Source organism: Melospiza georgiana, chromosome 6 (assembly GCF_028018845.1).
Source record: "Melospiza georgiana isolate bMelGeo1 chromosome 6, bMelGeo1.pri, whole genome shotgun sequence".
NCBI lineage: Eukaryota > Metazoa > Chordata > Aves > Passeriformes > Passerellidae > Melospiza > Melospiza georgiana.
Window position 1 is genome coordinate 5,348,751 of NC_080435.1, and position 21,364 is coordinate 5,370,114.

The 21,364-nt window shown below is 39.0% G+C and overlaps 1 protein-coding gene across 5 annotated transcripts in view; it reads right to left on the reverse strand.

Annotated features, from left to right (window-relative positions):
* MGA (MAX dimerization protein MGA) overlaps positions 1–21,364 on the reverse strand; it is a 59,191-nt gene that overhangs the window by 20,860 nt on the left and 16,967 nt on the right. For 2 of the 5 annotated variants that reach the window (XM_058025560.1, XM_058025561.1), the window contains 14 exons: positions 19,257–20,187; positions 18,846–18,933; positions 18,610–18,705; positions 14,785–14,913; positions 13,302–13,400; positions 12,114–12,757; positions 11,108–11,465; positions 9,586–9,809; positions 8,562–8,702; positions 8,083–8,152; positions 6,210–6,742; positions 4,448–4,745; positions 2,142–2,765; positions 1,228–1,524 (listed from right to left, as the gene is read on the reverse strand). In XM_058025560.1, the coding sequence (XP_057881543.1) occupies positions 1,228–1,524; positions 2,142–2,765; positions 4,448–4,745; positions 6,210–6,742; positions 8,083–8,152; positions 8,562–8,702; positions 9,586–9,809; positions 11,108–11,465; positions 12,114–12,757; positions 13,302–13,400; positions 14,785–14,913; positions 18,610–18,705; positions 18,846–18,933; positions 19,257–20,187 (4,532 nt within the window). The remainder of the gene's footprint in view (positions 1–1,227; positions 1,525–2,141; positions 2,766–4,447; positions 4,746–6,209; positions 6,743–8,082; positions 8,153–8,561; positions 8,703–9,585; positions 9,810–11,107; positions 11,466–12,113; positions 12,758–13,301; positions 13,401–14,784; positions 14,914–18,609; positions 18,706–18,845; positions 18,934–19,256; positions 20,188–21,364) is intronic. The other 3 variants (XM_058025562.1, XM_058025564.1, XM_058025563.1) reach the window with 3 other exon arrangements.

The window sequence follows — 21,364 nt, forward strand, 5'->3', positions numbered from 1 at the left end:
TTGCATTTTTTAAAGTAACACCACAATGAAACACATGAATTGGCCATTCTAAAACTAACAGACTTGAGGTTAAGTTCAAGCATTGAGCTTTTTGATCAAAAAAGACATAGCATTGGAAGTCTTGCATTTTACTTTCCCATTTTACATTTATTGGAAATCGAGGAAATTGGGGTTTTTCAGAGAAAAAAGAAAGTAAAAAATAGTATTTAATTTTAAAATATTTTTGCTTTTCTTTTGAAAAAAGACTTCCAAAGAGGAAAAACTATGCCAAAATTACACAGTTATACTACCACATTTTACCTTTATGAACTCTTCTGCAGCATTTCAACACTTCATAAACAAGAAGGAAAAGTATTACCAAATGGCAACTACTTTCTCTTGTTCAGCAAGAGCCTCAAAACAGAATGAAATTAAATAAACTTGTTGACTGATTCTTTACTACACCTCATGCTCAAACCTCAACTAAAGCTCAGCATTGTTTGCTCCCCTCCCCAGTTTTATCTACTGTGCTTGCTTCTGCTCTCCCTTCTACTCCACTCTAACTCCCTCTCTTTGAGGTGTGTTTTGAAACAGGGAGAACAGAAGAGTAAACCTGCATTTAAAGTACATTTGGGTTAGAATTTACAAATACATACAACAGCACACCAACCTGCAATTTCTAACTCTTCCAACCCTGTCTTCAACTGTGTACTAGAGAAAAAAGCTGAAAATCACACTTACTTTTCTTTTCACACTCTTAAGGAGGGAAAAACCTGGCGATTCCATATTGTAGTACAACATTTCATCTGAATACCTTCTGTAAACACACTAACCAACCTCAAAACGTAACAAAAACTGAGTAGCACTCCAATGAAACATGGGTAACAGCTCATTCTCTTTAAGAGAATCTCCAACAAGAATTGTTTTTGAATCACCAGGTCGAGTCCTGTAAGTTGTGACAGTACAATGGACATGGCTCTGCTGCCACACATACACACAGGCTCTTTTACTTGCTCCCAAATTTTGTGGACTTAGCTATTAACTGCACTTTCTGAATATTATACACATGGTATTTAAGTTGCATTGCAGCTGAATAATTACACTATGTTCTTCAACTAGTCACAGAGAACCAAACTGGACTCTGTTCAATTACTTTCAGCAGGTGAAAGCGTCACAGAGACATTCATCTCCTTGCTCATTTCTGAGTAACACACCAGTCAGTCGTGAAAGAAGCACTGGCCTTCGTACCTGGATTGCGGAGCATCACTGGCTGCACGCTGGGCTGAGCACCCGCAGCTCGAACCTGCTGCAGGGGAACAAGCTGGATGATCTGCCCATTGGGATGTCTGAACAGGTTCACAGCCCCAGGGCTCCTCAGGGGCTGAAGGACCATCTTCTGCCTCTGTGCCACCTGCGTGTTCAGTGGCCGTAGAGCAGAGGCTGTCTGGTGCACCGGAATCAGCAGCAATCGAGGTCCGACACGTTTGTCTGTTCCAGGAGCTATCTTTGGGGGAGTCTTACTTGCAGCTTGTGGAGCAGCATCTTCTGAAATATTTTAACAAGTTACAAAAAAAAAAATCACTTTAATAAGAGGCTGCCTACAAATCAAGCATTATTCTTAATAAATTCAGGTGCAAATATTTTGGAAACAACTGCATCTCTTAAATTTATTCAAAAGCAAGTTTTTCTCTTTTTTATCCACAGAATGCATGGAACCAACAAGGTCAAAACAGTTTGGGGTTTTTTCTGCGTAGTTCCACTGACATTTTTCAACCATGACACAGGAACAGTAATTCCCAACCTAATTCCTGAACTCTGTGCCAACCATGAAATTCTAGCAGTCATAACTGTGCTATATACGTCTATAGGTCAAGGGATGAGGTGATGCTTCCTGCTCACTTCATAGCAGTCACTGACCAGATAGCTACATTTTTTTCCTTTCTCTACCAGCACAGACTGGCATACAAGAATACAAAAAGTAACTTAAGAGATGACATTAGGGTGATGAATAGGACTTTTTACCTTGTTTTTGAAAGGGGGACAAGGCAAGTGAGTTCATATTTAAAATTAAACCAGACACAGACTGTATCACAGCTGTGAAAAGAAGCAGAATTAAAAAAAACAAGTGTGTGCAGTAATAATCCAAAGCACCTAAGCATTACCTCTTTTTGGAGGACTTGAATTAACTCCTGATAGTATCACTGGAACAGAGGCAGCAGAGGAAGTCAGTGTGGTCACCACAGGCGTAGTTGCTGCAGCTGTTGTCAGTACAACTGTAGAGGTGGATGTTGTGACAACAGCACAAGTAACAGTTGGTGGTGTTACTACAGGTTTTGGGAGTGGCGCAGCTGCTACTGCTGCAACAATCCCTGTTGTTTTTGTTGTGCTCACAGTAGCAGTAGCAGTGGTGGATGGAGTAGTACAGGTGCTGATTCCAGGTGTTGCAGGAGCAGCTGTAACTGCAGTTGCAGGAGGAGAGCAGGGAGGTTCACCAGCTTTTGTCTGGCAAGGAGTGGTCCCAGTAGATGCCGCTACACTGGTACTTTCCACAGTAACTGTAGAGGTGGTGGTAGCTGCAGTGGCTGCAGAAGTGACTGTGCACACAGCTGGAGATGGCACTGAAGGAACCACAGGAGCAATAACAGTGATTGGCGTGGGCTTGATACTCAGAAACTGTCGCCCTGAGGCCGCCTGGCGTGTGCTCACTCCAGGAACCTTCTGCTGCAGAGCTCCTGCTTTGTTTATCACAAACTGGGTAAACACACCACCAGGTGAGGGTCGGGTAGCTGCAAATAAAAACTTGCAGGTCAAAATTTTAATAGATTTCCTCTTTGCATTTCATGAGTTGCTACAACTGTAATTTCAGCATGAATTTGAGCCTCCTTTTTCTATGTACCTTGTAATTAAATCAAAACCTTTATGGTAGTCCTGGATATGCCTTACATGTTAGAAAGACCTCTGCCTTATTCCACTACTGTAGCTTTTTACTGCATTTCTTCTCAGATACACAAAAGAATCAGCTTTTGAAGGGTTGTTCTTCATCGTGAAACTATGGACAATCCTAACTAACAGCGCAGGAAAACAAACATTTAAATGAAATAATGGGCTCTAAGTATTTTCTAAACATCAAATTCTTTGTGTAACAGCTTGTGTCATCTTTCATTTTTTACTGCTTCTTGATTTTCATCCCCCTTCTACTGTATTCATCTTACACAGACAGAGGGAAAAGGGATGGGAAGGATACAGAGTTTCCCCTTCTAATTGCACTGACATTCCAACAACTGTACACTAGATGGAACAAATTTAACCAATGGAAATGAATCACTGTTAGGAAGATCCTTTACCTCATCCCTTACCCTCCAAGGGACCAGAATACTGCATTTACATTACCCCAGATGCCTACAGATGAGTACAACAACACAGAGATTATGGACCAAGACCAACTTAAACACTGCAGTTATTTATGCATACAGCATTCTTAACCCAGATTATGCCAGAACTGGTACTTTTAACTTAAATCACATATGTTGCAATGACTTCACCCACCAATGAAACACAGCCAGCTCTTTCATACTGCATAAACACACAAAACAACAAGTTTTATTACAGGACAAGAGAAACAACACACCCATTTACACGGCAAAGAAAATTTAGGCAGAAAGAATAATAGATTATCGATCAGAAATTAAAGTTTTTCCAGGACACAGGAAACATCCTTTTCCCTTGCAAAGCTTCAGATCTTTAAATAATGTGTGGGATTATGTGGATGGGTACTAGTCTTCTCTTTTTAAAGTCATGCAAAATGCAATCGTTAAGGGCAACTTCCTCTCTTGCCACACTGGGGTAACCATTTCAGTACCAACTCAGATATACAAGTAACTCATGAATCTTCCAGTTTTGTTGTTTTTTTTTTTTTAACTGTCTAAATCCAACCCTGTTTAGCTTGTGAAATCCAATGAGATTAGAGACTGGCGTGGTTATTGGCTGCACACCTGTTGTTTCACTAATCCAGATTTGGACCATCTTGTCTTTCACGGCTGCTTCACACTTCTTTGGCCATCACAAGAATTATGAGTGCAACATCAACTGAAAATCTAATCAGTGAAGAACCACGTATTAGTGGTACTTTACTTGTTTGAGGTTATTCTGTGTTTGATGAAAAGCAATTAAAAATTACAGAAACTCCAAAAATTCCAGTTTGTATTTGGAGAGTATCCATCCACTCTCATCTCTTGAAAATATGTACTAGTAGCATTAATAAAACAACTAATAGTCAACATCTGTAATCTTACTCTGAAGTCAAAATAAAACTTTCTGTTTTGAGGTTATTTACTGCAGAGGCATCTTAGGTAGGCAATGCAGCCAAAGGCAGCATGCACTGCTGCACAGAAATCAACATGAACACTGTACACTCACTCTGTACTTCAGCTTCACGCAATTTAAAACACAGTAATAAGTTCCAACCTACCTATCTGTCTCTGTGCTGGGACATGGGTTTTCAGAGTCGTCACAGTGGGGGTTGAAGTACTGCTGGTGGAAGATGTAGTTTTAGGAGCTGATGTTGTGGGCCCCTGGACTGATGGTGTCCCAGAAGCAGGAGTTTTAGCACTGGGTGCTACCTTGGAGATCACAGTACTGAGGGCTGCAATATCAAGTACTGTGGGCTGCAGCCTGCCTGTGATATAAGCTGCTAGCCGATTGGCAGGATGCAATGCCCCCATCTGTCCCAAAAGCAGTTTGGCCTGAGGATACCTTTTATCATTAACCTGAAAAAAGGGGAAAAGGGAAACTTTGTGAAAAGAACGCTAATTCACCACTTCTGGAGAAGTGTTTCATTCTGTGGGACTTCTAAATGTCCTTTTCAAAGAACCATTGCAATTCCGACTTGGAATTCCTAATTTCCTCATTGCTCAGGAGAACTTCAAACAACTTTTGTTTAATCTTTGCAATATAGATTTTACATGCTGCTCAGACTCACATAAAACCAGAGAGTCCAAGGAACATGTGAAATCACTGAAATTATGTAAGAATGAAGCTAGCACCTGTTTTTCCTGCCCCATGCTTATGCCGTAGTCCTGAATAAAAAAAGGTTCCCTAATTGAAGGACAATTTTGGATAAAATTCTCAAACTTAATTAAGACCTAGCATCACAAAAGAAAGAATATTGATGACATATACATTGAGACAAAACTTTAAAGAGCTTGTAAAAGCTGCATCAACTTTTTCCTTATCTACGCTGTTGTCTGATACTGTAATTAAGGCATGATGAGTTCCCTAACTCAAAATTCCAAGCTGCAGTGGTAACAGACTGCACAGGAAAAAACCAGAATATCTTGCTGAATGTCAGGCTTTATGCCTAGTAGACAATGGGAAGTTTTGGTAGTGCTGCATTTTGCTTTCACATTGTTTGATAATACCTACTAAAAGCCAAATGTATTTAAGGCACTACTAAATAAGTAGTTTTTATTGATCAACTTTTATTGAAGGTAAGAAAGCTCACCTTTTTCTCTCCACTAGCTTCTCTTTCTGAGGGTGTCATATCTGCAAGGTGTCATGAAAACATATTTTACTCTGATTTTCTAATTCATATGATTTTCCTCAAAGTGGCTTTACTATAACCACAAATAGCTATGATGGAAGAAAAGTATCTTCATCCCAATCCCATAGTTCCTACTACTAATTCTTAACATCATGTCAGCAACATAAAACTGCAGGGAAAAGACCCTGTGAATTTAGGATTATAAAGTCTCTTGATGAAAAATATATAGTCTACAAAGAAGATTAAGGCTGTTAGTGAAGATTAACAGTTAGCTGTAGCAAAAAGCAATTTTATAATGTTTACTTTTTCATTTTAAAGTTTTGTCACAGTGTATACTTCCCCAGAAAATATTCTTTCTGTGGACTCATAAAATCATTCACTTAGAAGCACTATGTGTCAAATGCTCCTTCAGGGAGTTTGAAAAAGAATTGAAAAGATCTTGAAAGAGATTCTGCACTTGGGTCAACAAGACCCAAATTGCCAAAAAGACAAGTTAAACCATCAGATTTCAGGATTCTGATAAGATAAGTAAATCTTGAAAGGATTATGGAGAGGAATGCCACCAGATACCAAGAACTCTTATCTGGATAGGCAAAAGACGTATTAAAGAGTGGTCTCCATGTCAAGGAGTTCTGGGATAGTACTGGATGAAACTGCATCTAATCTCCACAGTAAAGGCAGAGAGACCCACCTGAATCAAGCCCGAGGGGCTCGTATTAGCATTGCATTTGTAGGCAACCAGCTTTCCTGCAGGAGAAAGCCCTGCATAAAAAGGCTTGCCTTTGCCCCCATGCAGCTTCTCATTCAGCTTCTCCTCCAGCTTGTCCGTTGGGTCTGCTCGCGTGACCTTTACATTTTCTGAGTTATTGCACGCTGCCACTGTGCTATCAGGAGTCTCCAAGACAGGGATCTCAGGCCTCTTGTCCTTGTCCTGGTAGGACGGCACTGAAATTTTCACTCTGGAGGAGCAGACAGAAGGATGGTTCTCATCCTGGGCCTTGTATTCCGAAGCCAATTCAATAGTGAAGCTACCCACTTTGAGGCACTGTGGTGCGTTACTGTTGATATGCTGTGATAAGATGGTCAAGATCTTATTGTGATCTTCCTCCAAGTTGCAGTCAGAGATAATCTCGATAAGTTTGGTTGGTTCACCTTGAGTGGTGTGATGAACATAGGAGGTGGAGAAAGAGTCCCCCTCACTACGGGAAGAACACCAGCTTTTCTCTGAGAAAGAATTGAAATAGGTTTCTGCAATACTATGGCATTTTAAGCACCTGGATAGTCAAACAATTTCATTCTGCCCATACCTCCACCCTTAGTTCAGCTCAACTGCGGGCCAACAGAAAGTACAAGAACTGTTCAAAGCATCACCTTCCCTTGTAGAGCTTCACAAACAAGCAAAAACTCACTGCAAAACTAATGTAATTATTTCTCACGGCTCAATCCCCGCAGCCATACCACGTCACCTTGTATCCCATTGCATCACAAGCTAAACAAAGCCGGGTTGTTTCAATACATGGGTGAATATTCTCCAAATACACCACCATGGTAGAAAGCATCACTGGTTATTCAAGAGATGGCACTTTTCTCTTTGAGTCAGAAAAGCACCCATGTCCTACAATGGCATAAGGGGACATGCCACTAGCAGAACTGTCTTTTGCAGAAGATATGTGAACAGAAGCGTGATCTTTTGTTGTCATAAGAGCAACAATGCTCTTTTTTGCAAAACTAAGGATGTTGATCCCTGTGTCCTGGCCATTTTAATTTCACCTACCAATGCACCACCATTTTCAACTAATTGTATTATTTTTCCATTCCCATCCTTAAATGTAGCATGCGCTGTCGTATACATTAAACAGCAAAAAGATCAGCTCAAAAAGGCAGATATGGTTCATAAGTGGATGACACAATGCCTCTAGTATATGTCTCATTTAAGGTTTGTAACACGATTTGGGCCGCTTCAGATGGAAAGAGAACATGGATGTCTAGCCTATTTCTTCACAAGCTAGAAACTCAAACCCAGTATCACTAACACAGCAAAACTTCCATTTTTCAACTTGAACTAAACAAATTCAACATCAAACAATTCCTTGTCCCAACCAGTTCTATGTGAAGAATATGAGGATCGCATCCTCCCAGTGCTACTTAGATATTTAATTCTTCAGTGACTACAAAGTGATAGTAAGGGAAAAAAGTGGGAGAAAAAAATACCCAGACAAAGCAAAGCCATTCATCTCCATTCCTTTCCAAGTATCTAATCATCTGTCTTGAAGACAAGTCTGCAGTTTTATACTTTATTGCTAAACAAGCTACTGGCAGCACTGGTCATTTTACCCTTAGAGCAGCAGCAAGCACTGGCTATTTAGTCTGCTGTATCTCCATGTGTCCCTCTCCAGCTGCTAAGAAAACAGGAAGCTGTATCCATGTCATAAGATTTTTATTAACAACTGTAATGACTCCTCCAGCAAACATACTTCTGTTTCATCAGGAGCTACTGTTTTTTAAAGAAATACTACAAAAACATGTAACAACCAAGTGGAATTATACTCCAGATCAGCTCTTACCTCTTGATGTGTCTTTGTCTACCTCACAGGTTGCCTTTTCAGGAGACTGAAGCTCTGGTTCATGCTCCTGCTGGAAGAAAGAAATACAAGAAAATATTCATCCTAGACATCTTACATACACATTAAAAGTCACAGCACAAAATTAACGAGGTCACCTCAAATGATAGAAATATGCCGTCTTTGACTGTGTTACAGGCTTCATCTTAGCAGAGCTCTATTAACATTTAACATTTAAGCCTTACATAATAATGCACTTGTCGCAGACAGGAATCTCCCCAAGAAACTGTAATGTCACAGTAACAGAGTAAGTTTCCCAGCACTGCAAAGTGACTTAGGCTCCATGTTCCACAGCCCCACCACCAACAAAAGCAAATCAAGCCCTCATGTCATGTAGGAGTCTCTGGGGAAAATATTACTTCACCACTTTCAACATTTCTGCCTATTCTATAATACACACTAGTTACAGTGTGACCTCTTACCTTTACACTACAAATCTGTGAATCACTTTTGTCTTTTTGCTGCTTTTTCTCCTCTCTCTTGGGCTCATAGGCTCGCACCCTCGCACAAGTCATTAAACTTTCAAAGTACATGTAGACAGGATCCTTGTCCTCCTCTCGAATCTAAAAGAAAAAAAAAAAAAAAAGAGACAAAACCTCTTTTCTCTGTTCCGGATGCACATCAGATTCACAAAACAGCTCTGCTTTCTAAAAAACTTCAAAAGAAATGCTTCAATAGTAAGGGTCAAAAGAAAAGTTTAGCATTTAAAGCTAGATCCGCCTTCTCAGTATCATCTCATAGCCATCACCAGCTCCCTGAGATTCAAACCCATTCAGATATTCTTCTAAGTGAAACAACAAATCCTAAGCACCATGCATTGCTTAACATTATCTGGTATACATTAAATAGCTACTCTGGTATGCTTGTTCTTCAGATATAACTACACTCCACTCTACAGCTGTTTTTCCTCTATTGCTGTTGTTGCTTTTCTCTGATACTAACGTGAGGGGAGACACAAAGCCAGATTCTTAGAACACTGGCAGTGAAACCTCAAGAAAGAAAAAAAAAAAAAAAAAACAAACCAAAAAACAAAAGAAACCCCTCCAGAACTACACTGAACACTTTGTGTCTGTATCCCAACATTTTTTGCAAGTAATTCATATTTAGACAGGCTACATTATGTAGCTATTAACTTTGACAAACACAACAGGACTAAGTTTTGACAAAAATAGCATATATTACTGTATTTTTAAATGAGGCTATAAGTGAATCATAATCACCTTCCATCATCTCCATACTGCTATAATAAATTCTCAACAGAAGATGAACATAGTAATATTCTATATATAATCAATCCATCCTAGTTTATCAACACACCTATAGGCAATCAGTCCTAAGCTTTCACCTCAAACTTTCCTAAAATTGTCTACTACAGAGGCTTTTGGCAGTATTTGTTTTAGTTTTCAGTACAAGGAAAAACATGCATCTTTTTTTTTTTTTTCTTACCACTGGATTGGGTCTAGGAATGTACATTCTGCTTGGTTTTGTTCCACTGGAAGATCTGTTCTTACTAGGAAGCCAGACCTCTGGGTTGGGCAGTACCATAGATTTAACTGGTTCAATAACAGATGGTGTTGGGACATAAATTGGCTCTGGATCTACTTCACCTTCCACCCTCACCCACAATGGACAATTCCTAACAGGTTGTTCTGGCTCTGAATCACAGATAGCTGAAAAAAAAGAAAAAACAAAAATTACTTACAAATAAAACACCATCTAACACAGCAGTAACAGAATTTTTTGTTTGAGTTTGAGGTCTAGCCATGCAGCAATCACTAATCCAAACTGCCAGAAAATCCTTCTGGATGCTTTTCTTGCGTCAAATTCTAGTCAAAAGTGACTGGGATTTGTCTACAAGGAAAAAAAATGAAAGTAAAAATGTACACTAATCCTCATTTCTCACTTTTACTGTGATAGAAGATCTGAAAAACCACTGAAAATAAGTGACCTCCACTGATGCTGCTTACTGTAAAATTGCAAAACACAAAAAAAAAAAAAAATCCCAGACCTGTATACTGGAAATATATGGAAGAATTAATTTATTCCAGTAGAACACCAGATAATATTTTGTGTTAGCTATTGCTAAAAATATTGTTAGGAAAAAACTGAAAATGTAAATTCACAGGCAGTTTCTACCAATTTGGTTTTCTGAGCATACCTTAGGCCAGATCTGAAATTACCACAAATAGCTATACTTCCAAGGAAGTCCAGCCATATACAGCAACTGAAAATGCAGCTCTAATGACTTGTTCACAAGGAAAGATAACTGCACTGTTACAGTGAACATTACCAACAATGACAGCAGTAATTATCCCATATCCATCATAGTCTTTTTAAAGACATTTGGAGAGTTGAACAGGAGTTTAAACTACCAAGAAGAAACTCCAACCATTTGATTCAATAAATAACGACACAGTGCCCAAAATGCTGATCACATAAGTAAGAATTAAAAAGAAAAAAGATATTGTTTTCTGTAAGTAAGCAGGATTTGTGGAGAGATTTATTAATAGTTGGTTAGCTGAGAAAGGCCATACTGACATAATGCCACTGGTTAAACTGAGAGAGGGAAGTCAGCAGTCAGTAAGCTGAAAAGAGAAGTCAGCAGTCAGTGACCAATGACAGGCAAGGACAGAATGCCCTTGCCACAACATGAGGATAGGGAAGAGAGATTCTTCCTGAGAATATGTAGAAAGTATCAAAAGTATAACCATAAGAATGCACAAGTAGGCGTAGTTGCTGATATGTAACTAACCAATCCTGAGCTCAACTTTTGCAATATGTATGAAGCTCATTATGAACTGTATTTAACCTGCTGTACTGATCAATAAAATTGGGCCTGTGATGATCTAATTGATGTCCTGGTCTCCTTCCGTCGACAGGATTTAGAAATGGCATCACTACTACATCCTAAGAAAAAATGCCCATGAAGTTTGGTGCTTTGCTGTACGTAATCTCCACCAATACTCACTGTATTCCACCCTTTTTCTCTTCTTCCTATCCTTCTGCTTCATCTCCTCTTCTTCCCCATCACCCTCTTCTTCCCCATCTTCATCCTCTTGCTGTTGTCCTTGTGTTCCAAACAGCACAAGACTTCCACGCACAGCCTTTTTCATCATTTTCTTATGCTTTGATCCTCCCTTCACCAGCAAGACCCTTCTCTTGAGGCAGGTACAGCCAAACATGCAGTCTGGCCTGCGGCAGTGGGTGGGCTGACGTTTCTCCAGGGCCAGGCTGGCACATATGCAACCCAGTCGGCAGAAATCATTGTTGCAAGGAGGTGCTCGTCGTCTTATTATCTTGTGGATAGGTTTGCTTTTAAGAGATGCCTAAAAAAAAGTTTTAAAAGAAGCATAAACTTCAAACTTTCAAAAGAGGAATATTTTAGTAAAATGCAATCAAGTATATGGAAAATTGCTATTCAAAGTTCATTTAGAAAATGCCTCGAGCTACATTGTTTATGTACAAAAACTTGTTGTCTATACCACAAAAACCCCAAAATCCCCACAGAACAGAGTTTCGATTTGAAGGTTTTTGAGAGGCAACTGGAGACAGCAAAACCATCCTGATAATAAGCAGGATGTGAAAAAAGCAAAAGTTATCATGGGACAACCAGGTTACATGACCAGGATTTTCTTGTGGTTAGCTCAACTGAAAACATCAAAATGAAAATAGCAAGGAAATGCAGTTACTGAATAAGAATTGTTTTAACTCAAATTTCAGTGGTGAGAATTTTAAACAGTTCAAATTATTAATAATTTGTATCAACACACTATTATCACAATTAGCTTTTTCCCATACTGCTAATTCAGCACCCCTCAAGTTTCACTGCAAAGACACACCACAAAGGAATCTCATGCTTTATCATGATCCTTAGAAGCTTCAGTCCTATTTTCTGCATCACTATGCAACATCCCTTAGTGGACAGATTAAGAAAAGCAATAGCACAGATAAGAAAGAAACTATTACAGATGTACCTGAGCTGTAAGCAGGGTTACCAAAGAGATGTCTGCTCGCTCTTCTGTAATATAGGTCCGTGGTTTCCCATCCCAGAGAGCACAGTCTTCCAAGTCCATTAACTTCACTTGAGATTTAGACAAACCTGGTGGACGAGGTGCTTGGTGATGCTGTGGTGCTTGACGCAAACTGATCTGTTTTGGTAATGTATTTTCATCCACAGCTGGCAGCACAAAACTTTCTGCTTGGTTACTCAAACTGCTAGCAGGCTTAGCAGACTTCTCCCCAGACACTGGCAAGTTCTGCTTCTGCTTTGGAGGAAAAGGTGAAGGCAAAATAGGTTTGTAAGGTGATTTTGTTTTACTGTTTGTAGATGTCTGTCTGGTTTGAGTCTTTGTTTTCCTAGAGGTAGATGATGGAGGAACAGGCTTCAATGTGTAAGATGTTGATGGAATTACAGTGGACTGCTTCTTTAAAACACTGTCGAGTGTTCGAACATAGCTAGTGCTCTTAGTGGGAAGCTGATATACCACAGGAGAAGTGGGAGTGTCAGAAGAGAATCCCATACTTGTTTCCATCAATTTCCCTTCATTTTCCAGGTACTCATCCAGCTTGTCACTACAGAACGCTGAGCGATTCTTCAATGAACCTTCTGAACTGCCACCTAAATAAATGGAGAGTACTTTTACCTGCTGAAGTTAAATTTTATAATAATCAAACATGGTAGGATACATAAATACAGCTCTAAAAAATGCACTTTCCACAAGTATAGTATATAATATAGGTACACCAAATATAATCCATTCTGAAATACAACCAGCAGCCTGCACAATTGTTTTTGTGGAGATCTTACACCTGCATTTGTGGTGGGCTGGCCTTGGCTGGACTCCAGGTGTCTGCCAAGCCAGTCTATCACTCAGCTTCTCAGCAGAATGGGGGAGTTAAAAGTAAGCTGCAAAAAATTTCATGGGTCAATATAAAGGAAATTTAATAAAGAAAAAGCAAAGTTTCTCTCTTCCCTCATTAATCTCTATTCTGACTATGAAACCAGTACTAAAAAATTCTTTAATCGTAACAGTCTCAATATAAAAAAATATATCTCTTACTAAGACACAAATACCAAACAGCAAGGTCCATGAAAGGTCAGGAAAATGGCCACATGTTGGAAATATGTACATTGATCTCTCTCTTTTTACATTTTTTTTTACCTTCATTTCTAGAAGCACCATGAAGTTTCCCTCGCCAGCCTTTGATTTTTGTGAAATCATTTGTCTTTCCTGTCCTGGAAACAAAAGAAAATCCAGTATCTGGAAAAGAAGAAAGTTAGCCTCAGTTTATGAACCAAGTTTAATTGCATCAGTGTCTTAGCAAACTCTGCTTCTTCCTTTTCAGGGATAGGTGAACAGTAGCAAAATCAAAATATTTGAAGCAACCTAATTTTTTCTATTTGTTTTTTTTTTTTTAGTTAACAGAATACTTAAGAGAAGGCCAAATTCCCTGTAGAGTTCTGCTCTATGGCCAAGCATCTGCAAGCTCACACATAAAGTGTTTCCTTTATTTTCTGTTTTGGTCTCCTTGGCATTGAGCAAAAGCAGTTGGCTCTGAAAGTCTAATGGGCCAATCAACTAATTAGCAGGCTAAAAGGGAAGAGGCAGGTTTTGAGCTCATACTACAGCCTCACACAGCAAGAAAAGTAATTTGATTCTCTCCTCTCAGCTGGGCCAATGGCTTTTATAACACCTGCAGAAACTTCATTTAATGTTCACTGCTCTGTCAAATTCAGATGAGTATCTATTAGGGGCATGGCCAGTGAATAACCACAAAAGGCAGTTACCTCTCTGTCAAGTTAGCATCATCTGTGGGAGCTAAGATGGAATGTAAAGGTACTAACAGGGATCTGTGTGGCCATTTAACATATTCTTAGGTTAGAAATAATTGCATTTGACACTAAATTGACTGAGGTCTTCTGAACTGAATCTTCCTCTCCTGCAGTGTAAACAATCTGAAATTCAATGTCTGCCTCTACCAGCTCCTAAAAGCAGTAGATTAAGAAAGACATTAAGTAATCAGAATACTACAGTGGGAGAAACAGTTAAGTAGAAGATGAGCATATAAGATAAGCTGCACTTTGCCCATCCAGTCACTATTGACTACAGTACCTACCAACAGTACGAGAACCACAGTCACAGTATGATTCACAGTATGAGAAATGTACTTCTTTGGATACCAAGCAAATTTTTAAAAGAACAATCAGTCACAACTTTTGTAATAAATAATTATCATGAAGTTATAGGGTAGGCCCCATGTGGCATCTCAAGGCCTTCTTCTGGAAAATTCAGATACTCAACTCCGTTAAAGACAACTTTTTTTTGTTTGCTATGTGAGCACTATCAGACAAATTCAGATTGCTTAATCTTTTTCTGAGCAATTTGAGAGGTCAGTATAAAACAGACAGATGCTATTACTGGATCACAACCATCACAAAACGGGAACCCTCAAAATAATTCAACCACAATTACTCAGGACTCCTTGCCCAGTAACCACAAAATGATCTACAGAAGTTCTCCTATTTTGTCATTTTAGTATCATTTTCATCTCTTTAGATACCAAGTTGAACTAAATAGCCATTCTCTCCTCATTGATAATAAAAAGGTGGCACTTGAGATTACAGCAAATTCATATTCCACCCACCTGGAGAATTGGGATTGGTACCTGGATAGCTCCACAGAGAGTAATTTGAATACGAGAGAGGAAGTTGCACACCCAAGTATTTCAAATCAATGCTCATTGTTGGGTCCACAGAATTCAACTTCAGTCCCACTACAAGAAATAAGTAACAGTAAATGTCTCAAGGAAGCAAGATGTTACAAAAAAAAAAAAATCAAGATATTCACTAAAAGATTAACCGTTCAGTGACCATGGGCTTTTCTGGCATTTCCCCACCATTTTAAGAGACTTGAAAAAAGCATTACTGCCATAACAGTTACTTACATTGGATTTACAGCAGGTATAAATTAAAGAAATTTTACACAATGGGAATTTGAGAAAAAAACTGAATTACTTTTCATCATTTTTTGACTGCTACTGAAGTTTTCACAGAAATTTATTAACCACTGTGCCAGTGCTGTAAAAAATCTCATAATAAAACTCTCTATCTGTTTTTCTGAATAAATCAGCACCATTTACACCTTTGAAGGCTAGAGTTACTCTCTGAAGCCAACCCAGCTGACTGATAGTTCATATCCCTAAGTTACCAAGCCTGCCAGCAGTACTTACACATCCCCTTTTGTATTGAGCTAAACTCGAGCAAGAACATACATCACACATACATCAGCTTCAACCAGCAATAAGAGACAAGAAACCACATTTTAGCTCTGAAGAATGTGTGTGTGTTTGACTGCTGTGATATGAGTTTAGGCAGCGATTTCAGGACCCACCTGGTCCTGAAATGGGGAAAAATGGCTATAAAGAAACTAAACAATCTGTGTTGTTAAAGGCACTGAATCATTTGTGGCAGCATCAACATGTTCCTTCATTAACAACCCCCAATAGTCATACTGAAAGATTTAATTGCTAATAAAAGCTATTTTTGTCAATGGCAGAAATAATATAGATACAGAAGTGATGAGAAAAGTATAAGCTAGGAAAATTGATGTTGTACCTTTTCAGGAAATATTGTTATACTGAATTCAAGAAACCATTGACAATAAAATTCAGCTCACAGTTGGGAGCTGAGAACTTCTATTTTGACTTTTAGCTATAGAAACTTTCAAATGTTGCTGCTGTTGCCCACAAGTTTGAAATGAATACATTAAATGCATGCACCTTGAAACTGAGAATGTAGGGCTTGACAAGGCTCAAGAAACAAAGTTATATTTGCACATACAGCAGAAACCTTGTGCTGGCCGTACACATTTATGCTCACAAGTGGAAACACAGTGACCAGATTACTAGCAGCCTGAAAACAATTGACATGAAACAAATCTCAAGCACGGTTATTTAAACAGATACTGTTATCACAGGCAGTCTACTGAGATGTAATTTTCATATCTACATAGGGAAAACAAGAAGTAAGTCAGTCTCGTGTTTTGTATCAAAATATGTCGACTGACAAGGGTCAAGATGCCATTAATTTATTTTTTTCTATTCAAATAAAATTTAAAGAGTACAGAGTTTATTTTTCTTTACTCTCCTTTTTTCCACCTGCAAAAGTAAGCCTATCTTTGTTTTACCCTTAAAACAAAAATAAGAACATCACACATGCAGAAAATCTATTTTTTCAGTTTAGGATCACGAAGTAAAAAACACCCAAGACAAAGCCCACGAGGATGAGCCCAAGAAGTGCAAAATGGAATGACTGCAGCCAGGAGCAGGCAGCCAGAGGAGAACAAATGGTAGCAGTTAAGCATTATGTCAATAAAGACATCACCATACACAACAGGTGAATAATCACTTCTCAAAATTTCTATCACTTCCAGAGCACTGCTAAATTCCAGTTGCTGTAAGCAAACAGTAGAAAAGAAGAACTATAAGAACTTTCTCATCTTCATCAGCTGCAGCTGATTAACCTGAAATAGGTAACATGACAACAGTGCCTTCAATTTTCAAGAATATAGTCAGGGATTCAAATCAGCCCAGTTAAAAGAAGCATCCCATAGCACTGCAGTGCTCCAGCAGGAACTTTCCTTTTAACACCTTAAAGTTGGATTCCCTTCTTTCTGAAGCATCCTGCAATTCCGGTGTCTCTAAAATCTATACAGCCTCCATCAGCCTCTTATTAACATCACAGATCAAGAGCAATTGTAGGGTTCAGGTACAGCTCCAACATTTCATCAGTGAATCTCAAACAGAATCTTAAACTTCTCAACTACACTGTTGAGAATCAAAACAGAGTTAACATCAAAACTGCTACGTCTGTTCCTTCCAGGATCTCAAGTCTGCAAGGCAAGAGATCTGTAATTATTTGGAAGGTGAAAGCAGTCTGGAGAAAGTCTGGTTCCTTGTCCACATGCAGCAGTATGTCCTCAGTCTACACCAGAAGGAAGCAGCTTCTTCCTCCACTTCTTTTTCCCTTTCTCAGTCCCAGCTGTGGGTTCAGCTGGGCTTAGCACTTCTTTAAAGGGGTAGGGATGGATAATGTTAATGATAATGAAGTCAAACAACAAGAGTATTCATAGTGTAATTCACTTCACAGCCCAATCAGATTGCATCTATTGTAGTAATGCTCTTGCTTTCCTGTTTTCCTGTGTCTTCTTTTCCCTCTAAAACTTAGAAGCTGTGGTTTACCTCCATCATTGCTGAATTGCAATTTCACTATTTAACAAGCTCAGCAGATTACCATCCAACATGATGGAAATGATGGTCATTACCACTCAAGAAAATCAAAATTCTTCAGATGTCTTTTTCTTAGCCTAATGCTTGACATTTCTTGTCCATTTTGTAGTATCTGTGAACTGCTCAAAGCCCTTCAGAAGGCACCTCAGACTTCAGCTGGAGAAAAAGCACGTGGGTTGTATATGTTCCCAGCTGCAAGATCATCTCATGAGTAAAAGCCCTCAGAAGTGCTGTAGCTGCCAATGTACCACATGGTTGCCAAGACACTGTAATTTTATACTTTTTTGGGTAAAAGTAACACCTAGGAGGTCCACAATAAAATCCTAAAATGGCTCAACATTGCTAGTTCTAATCACACACCATGCATAAACCATTCAAGACAGTCTAATGTTCTTCACCACAGAAGCTCTGTGAGGGCCCAGAACAGCTCCTATCAGAGCCAAGATCAGTATTTGGAGACTCAATCCCTACAGTGTTACAGTTATGTGTTTGAAACATTCAGGGCACAACCTCAGGAGTATGCAGTACAATGTTTCCACGTGTATCAATAATTTCATCACATGCTCTGCTGCCAACGTTAACGTCATTGGTCTCAGGACTACCATTACTGTTGTCTTTCATCATCCTAAGAAGAGAGAACATGAAGTTCCACTCTGTGGATCCTTGTTTTTTCCTCCATCTACCTCAGAATAACTGCATATAAACAGAAGATCACAAACTACAAGTACCTTGCTTGGCCCTTTAACATGGCTAGTGAAGTGGATAAATAGGGACTCATAGAAATAAGGAGTCAAATCACAGTAAAAGTAGTCTTGGTTAAGTGTTGCTGGATCTCTAGCTCTTCTACTCACCAAGAAATGCCTACTTTTATGAAGGAGTAAAACCAACTCTAACTGCTTTCAACCAGGTTTAGGTCATTACAAAACAGGCACCATCAAAAGGCTCAGCAACTTCTGCAAGAGGCACAAAACATGCAGACTCCTGCTCTCCTGTTGGGAGATTTAGGAGTCACCTTTTGCCACCTCCACATTTTCTAGCTTGCAACAAAAACGTGTGCAGATGAGAATCCAGGGCCCAGCCATATCAGGAATGCACAGTGTTGGCACCAGTAGGAAATCATCAGCTAAGTATGACTAAGTGCAATGACCAATCAGGCTTATCAGCATGTACATGACCACTTACCTTCCTGAAGGCTAGGATGTATTACTTGTTTATGCCTCAAGGTCTTCAGCTCTTCCATCAGCTCCTTTTCTAATACTTGTATTCTTGCTTGACAATCTACTCAAAAAAATAAGAGAACATATAAAAAACATTTGCCATGCAAAAAACCTGACCTAATTATTAATTTTTTCAGTGTGTCTTTACAAATTCCCTTATTGCAGGAAAGAGCCACTCACAAAAAAAGGAGAAAAATGTACCTGGATCACTTGTAGTCAACAGGGGAGCCTGAAGATTCTGAGACTCTTCTCCACCAGCTCTATCAACAGTGTTAATGTCAAGAGCTTCCTACATATATGAAGAGCCTTGAGTAAGTTAAGATACCTTGAAACACTTAGATGCAAAGTAGATCACATCAAATATTACCAAAATTATTCAAAACATGGGACTGTTTCATAAACAAGTATGCATTCCTTTATACAGAACTCTAGATCCCTCTACTTTTCCCTAAGCTGCAAGAAGTAACACCATGTTATGAAGAACAGATTTGCAAAGAGGTCACAAAACTCTAAACTCAGTTTAAAAGAAAACACAACTTCAGTTGTAAGCACATAGGCTTTACAACTGAACAGCAAATTTTTGAATTTTACTCCACAACAATGAGGTTTTACCTTTGATGCAAAGGACACGAAAAGAACACCATCAACATCTTCAAGGTCCGGTTTAACATCTGGAAGGATATTCCCAGGCCCCAGAGAAGTGTTCTTGCTGGCTACTACATTTTTCCCTATACCTTTAGGTGGTCGACCAGCCTTGGAAATTTTCAGTTTCCGGGGCCTTCCTCTTTTATTTGTAGCTGATGATAGAGTGCTTTGATTGTTACCAGAGCCTTTGAGGGACATAGCATTCTTCAGTATGCCAGGCCTTTTTCTGCCACAGACCTCTTTGTCTGGATAATCACAATTTACTGAGCCCCTGAGATTAAAATTAGGTAATTTGGATAGAGCCCACTGGGCCTCTCTGACTGAACAGTATTTCTGTGATATCTTACTCCCAGGAGATTCTTTCTTCATAACTAACTCCTCAGGCCCAGTGACTGTGCCTGAGCAAGAGTCTTTGTGATTTTCAAAACACACGGGCATGGAATCCAGGACCGCACCCAAAGGGGATTTATCCTTCTTGCAAGAGGAAAGCATGGTCTGAGGCAGCTCAGATATCTTCACTGTGCTTTTTGTGACTGTACAAGGCTCCAAATAGACCACAGGCATCTTACCACTATCCAGTTTTAACATTTTTGCTTTGGCAACACCTGAAGGACTGGTTAGCATACGCTTCCTAGATGTGAATTCTCCATCAGTTCCATCTGTTTCACGGCGTCTCATTAGGTGTTTTTGTACAATGGGATCGTCATCATCAGTGTTGGAATATTCATCAGTTTCTTCATCTGTGTCTTCCTGTTTCACAGTTATTCCTTGTGTGCAAATATTTGACTCATAGTCATAGTCATCTACTGGCTCCTCTTTAATAACTACATTAAATTGTCCATTTGGGTCCAATGGAGATGCCACACGGGAAATGCTCTCATAACTGCTAGCAATGGGACTGGGGTGGGAGAGAAGGGACAAAACCAAAATACAACATAAGATTTTTATTTTATCAAATCTCCTTTACCAAAATTGCACCACCTCTCATAATTCCTGGTTATATTGTAAAAGGCCTCTAAAACGTTCCCAGATATGTCTGCTAAATAAGCTGTCATATTCAAGCTTACACTTTTAGAAATACTCAAGAAGCCCCAAGAAACTGCCATTATTAACAACAATCCAACTTCTTATCTGAAGGCAGCAGCACAACTTCCTTCCCTACTAATATCAGGGTGACATTTACCCTTTTTCCTCTTTTACTCAACATGAACTCATGCTAAGCTGTCATATTTGAAATGCTCAGAAGCAGCCTTAGTTTGCTGTGTATCTCATTAAGACACTAAAGCCATTATGCTTGCAAGCAAGAAGCCAAGTGAGCCCTTAAAGCACCAAAATTTTAATTAATGCACCCTGAAGCCATATGCAGACAAGTGCTGAATTCAACTGTTGTTTGAATACTTACAAAATACTAATATCCTACTGAATTCTGCTGCATTTTCCACTAGGTCTGAATCCTACCCTAACCAGAATTCAAAATACCATGCATTAGATACTGAAGACTAACAGTACAGGCAGCTCATAATGGGATTCTTTGAGGGCCAGACAGATCAGTCAAAGAACTACAGTCACCAGTCTTCTTTAGTGTATCAGAACCTGGCTCCTTGTCATAAGAAAAAAATGCTAACGTATGAAGCCAGAAATTCATACCCAGAATAAAACTCAGGAAAAAAAGGTCAGAATTTATTTACTCAATGTATCACATAGTATTCAAATAATACCTTATTACTTATTATATTATACACTATGTATAATTTAATTATATATTAAATTATTATTGTCAACTTTGTGTTATTAAAAGTAAAATTATTTGTTAATGACAACAATGTCAAGTAAAATTTAATGCAATTGTAGCACTAATATATTATATAGAGAGTAAATATTGCTTTATATATACTGGAAGTATATATGTATGTGTGTCTATTAGGTTAACATTATCCATCCCTACCCCTTTAAAGAGGTGCTGAGCCCAGTTGAACCCACAGCTGGGACTGAGAAAGGGAAAAAGAAGTGGAGGAAGAAGCTGCTTCCTTCTTGTGTAGACTGAGGACATACTTCAGGGGGAAGAGCTGGGACAC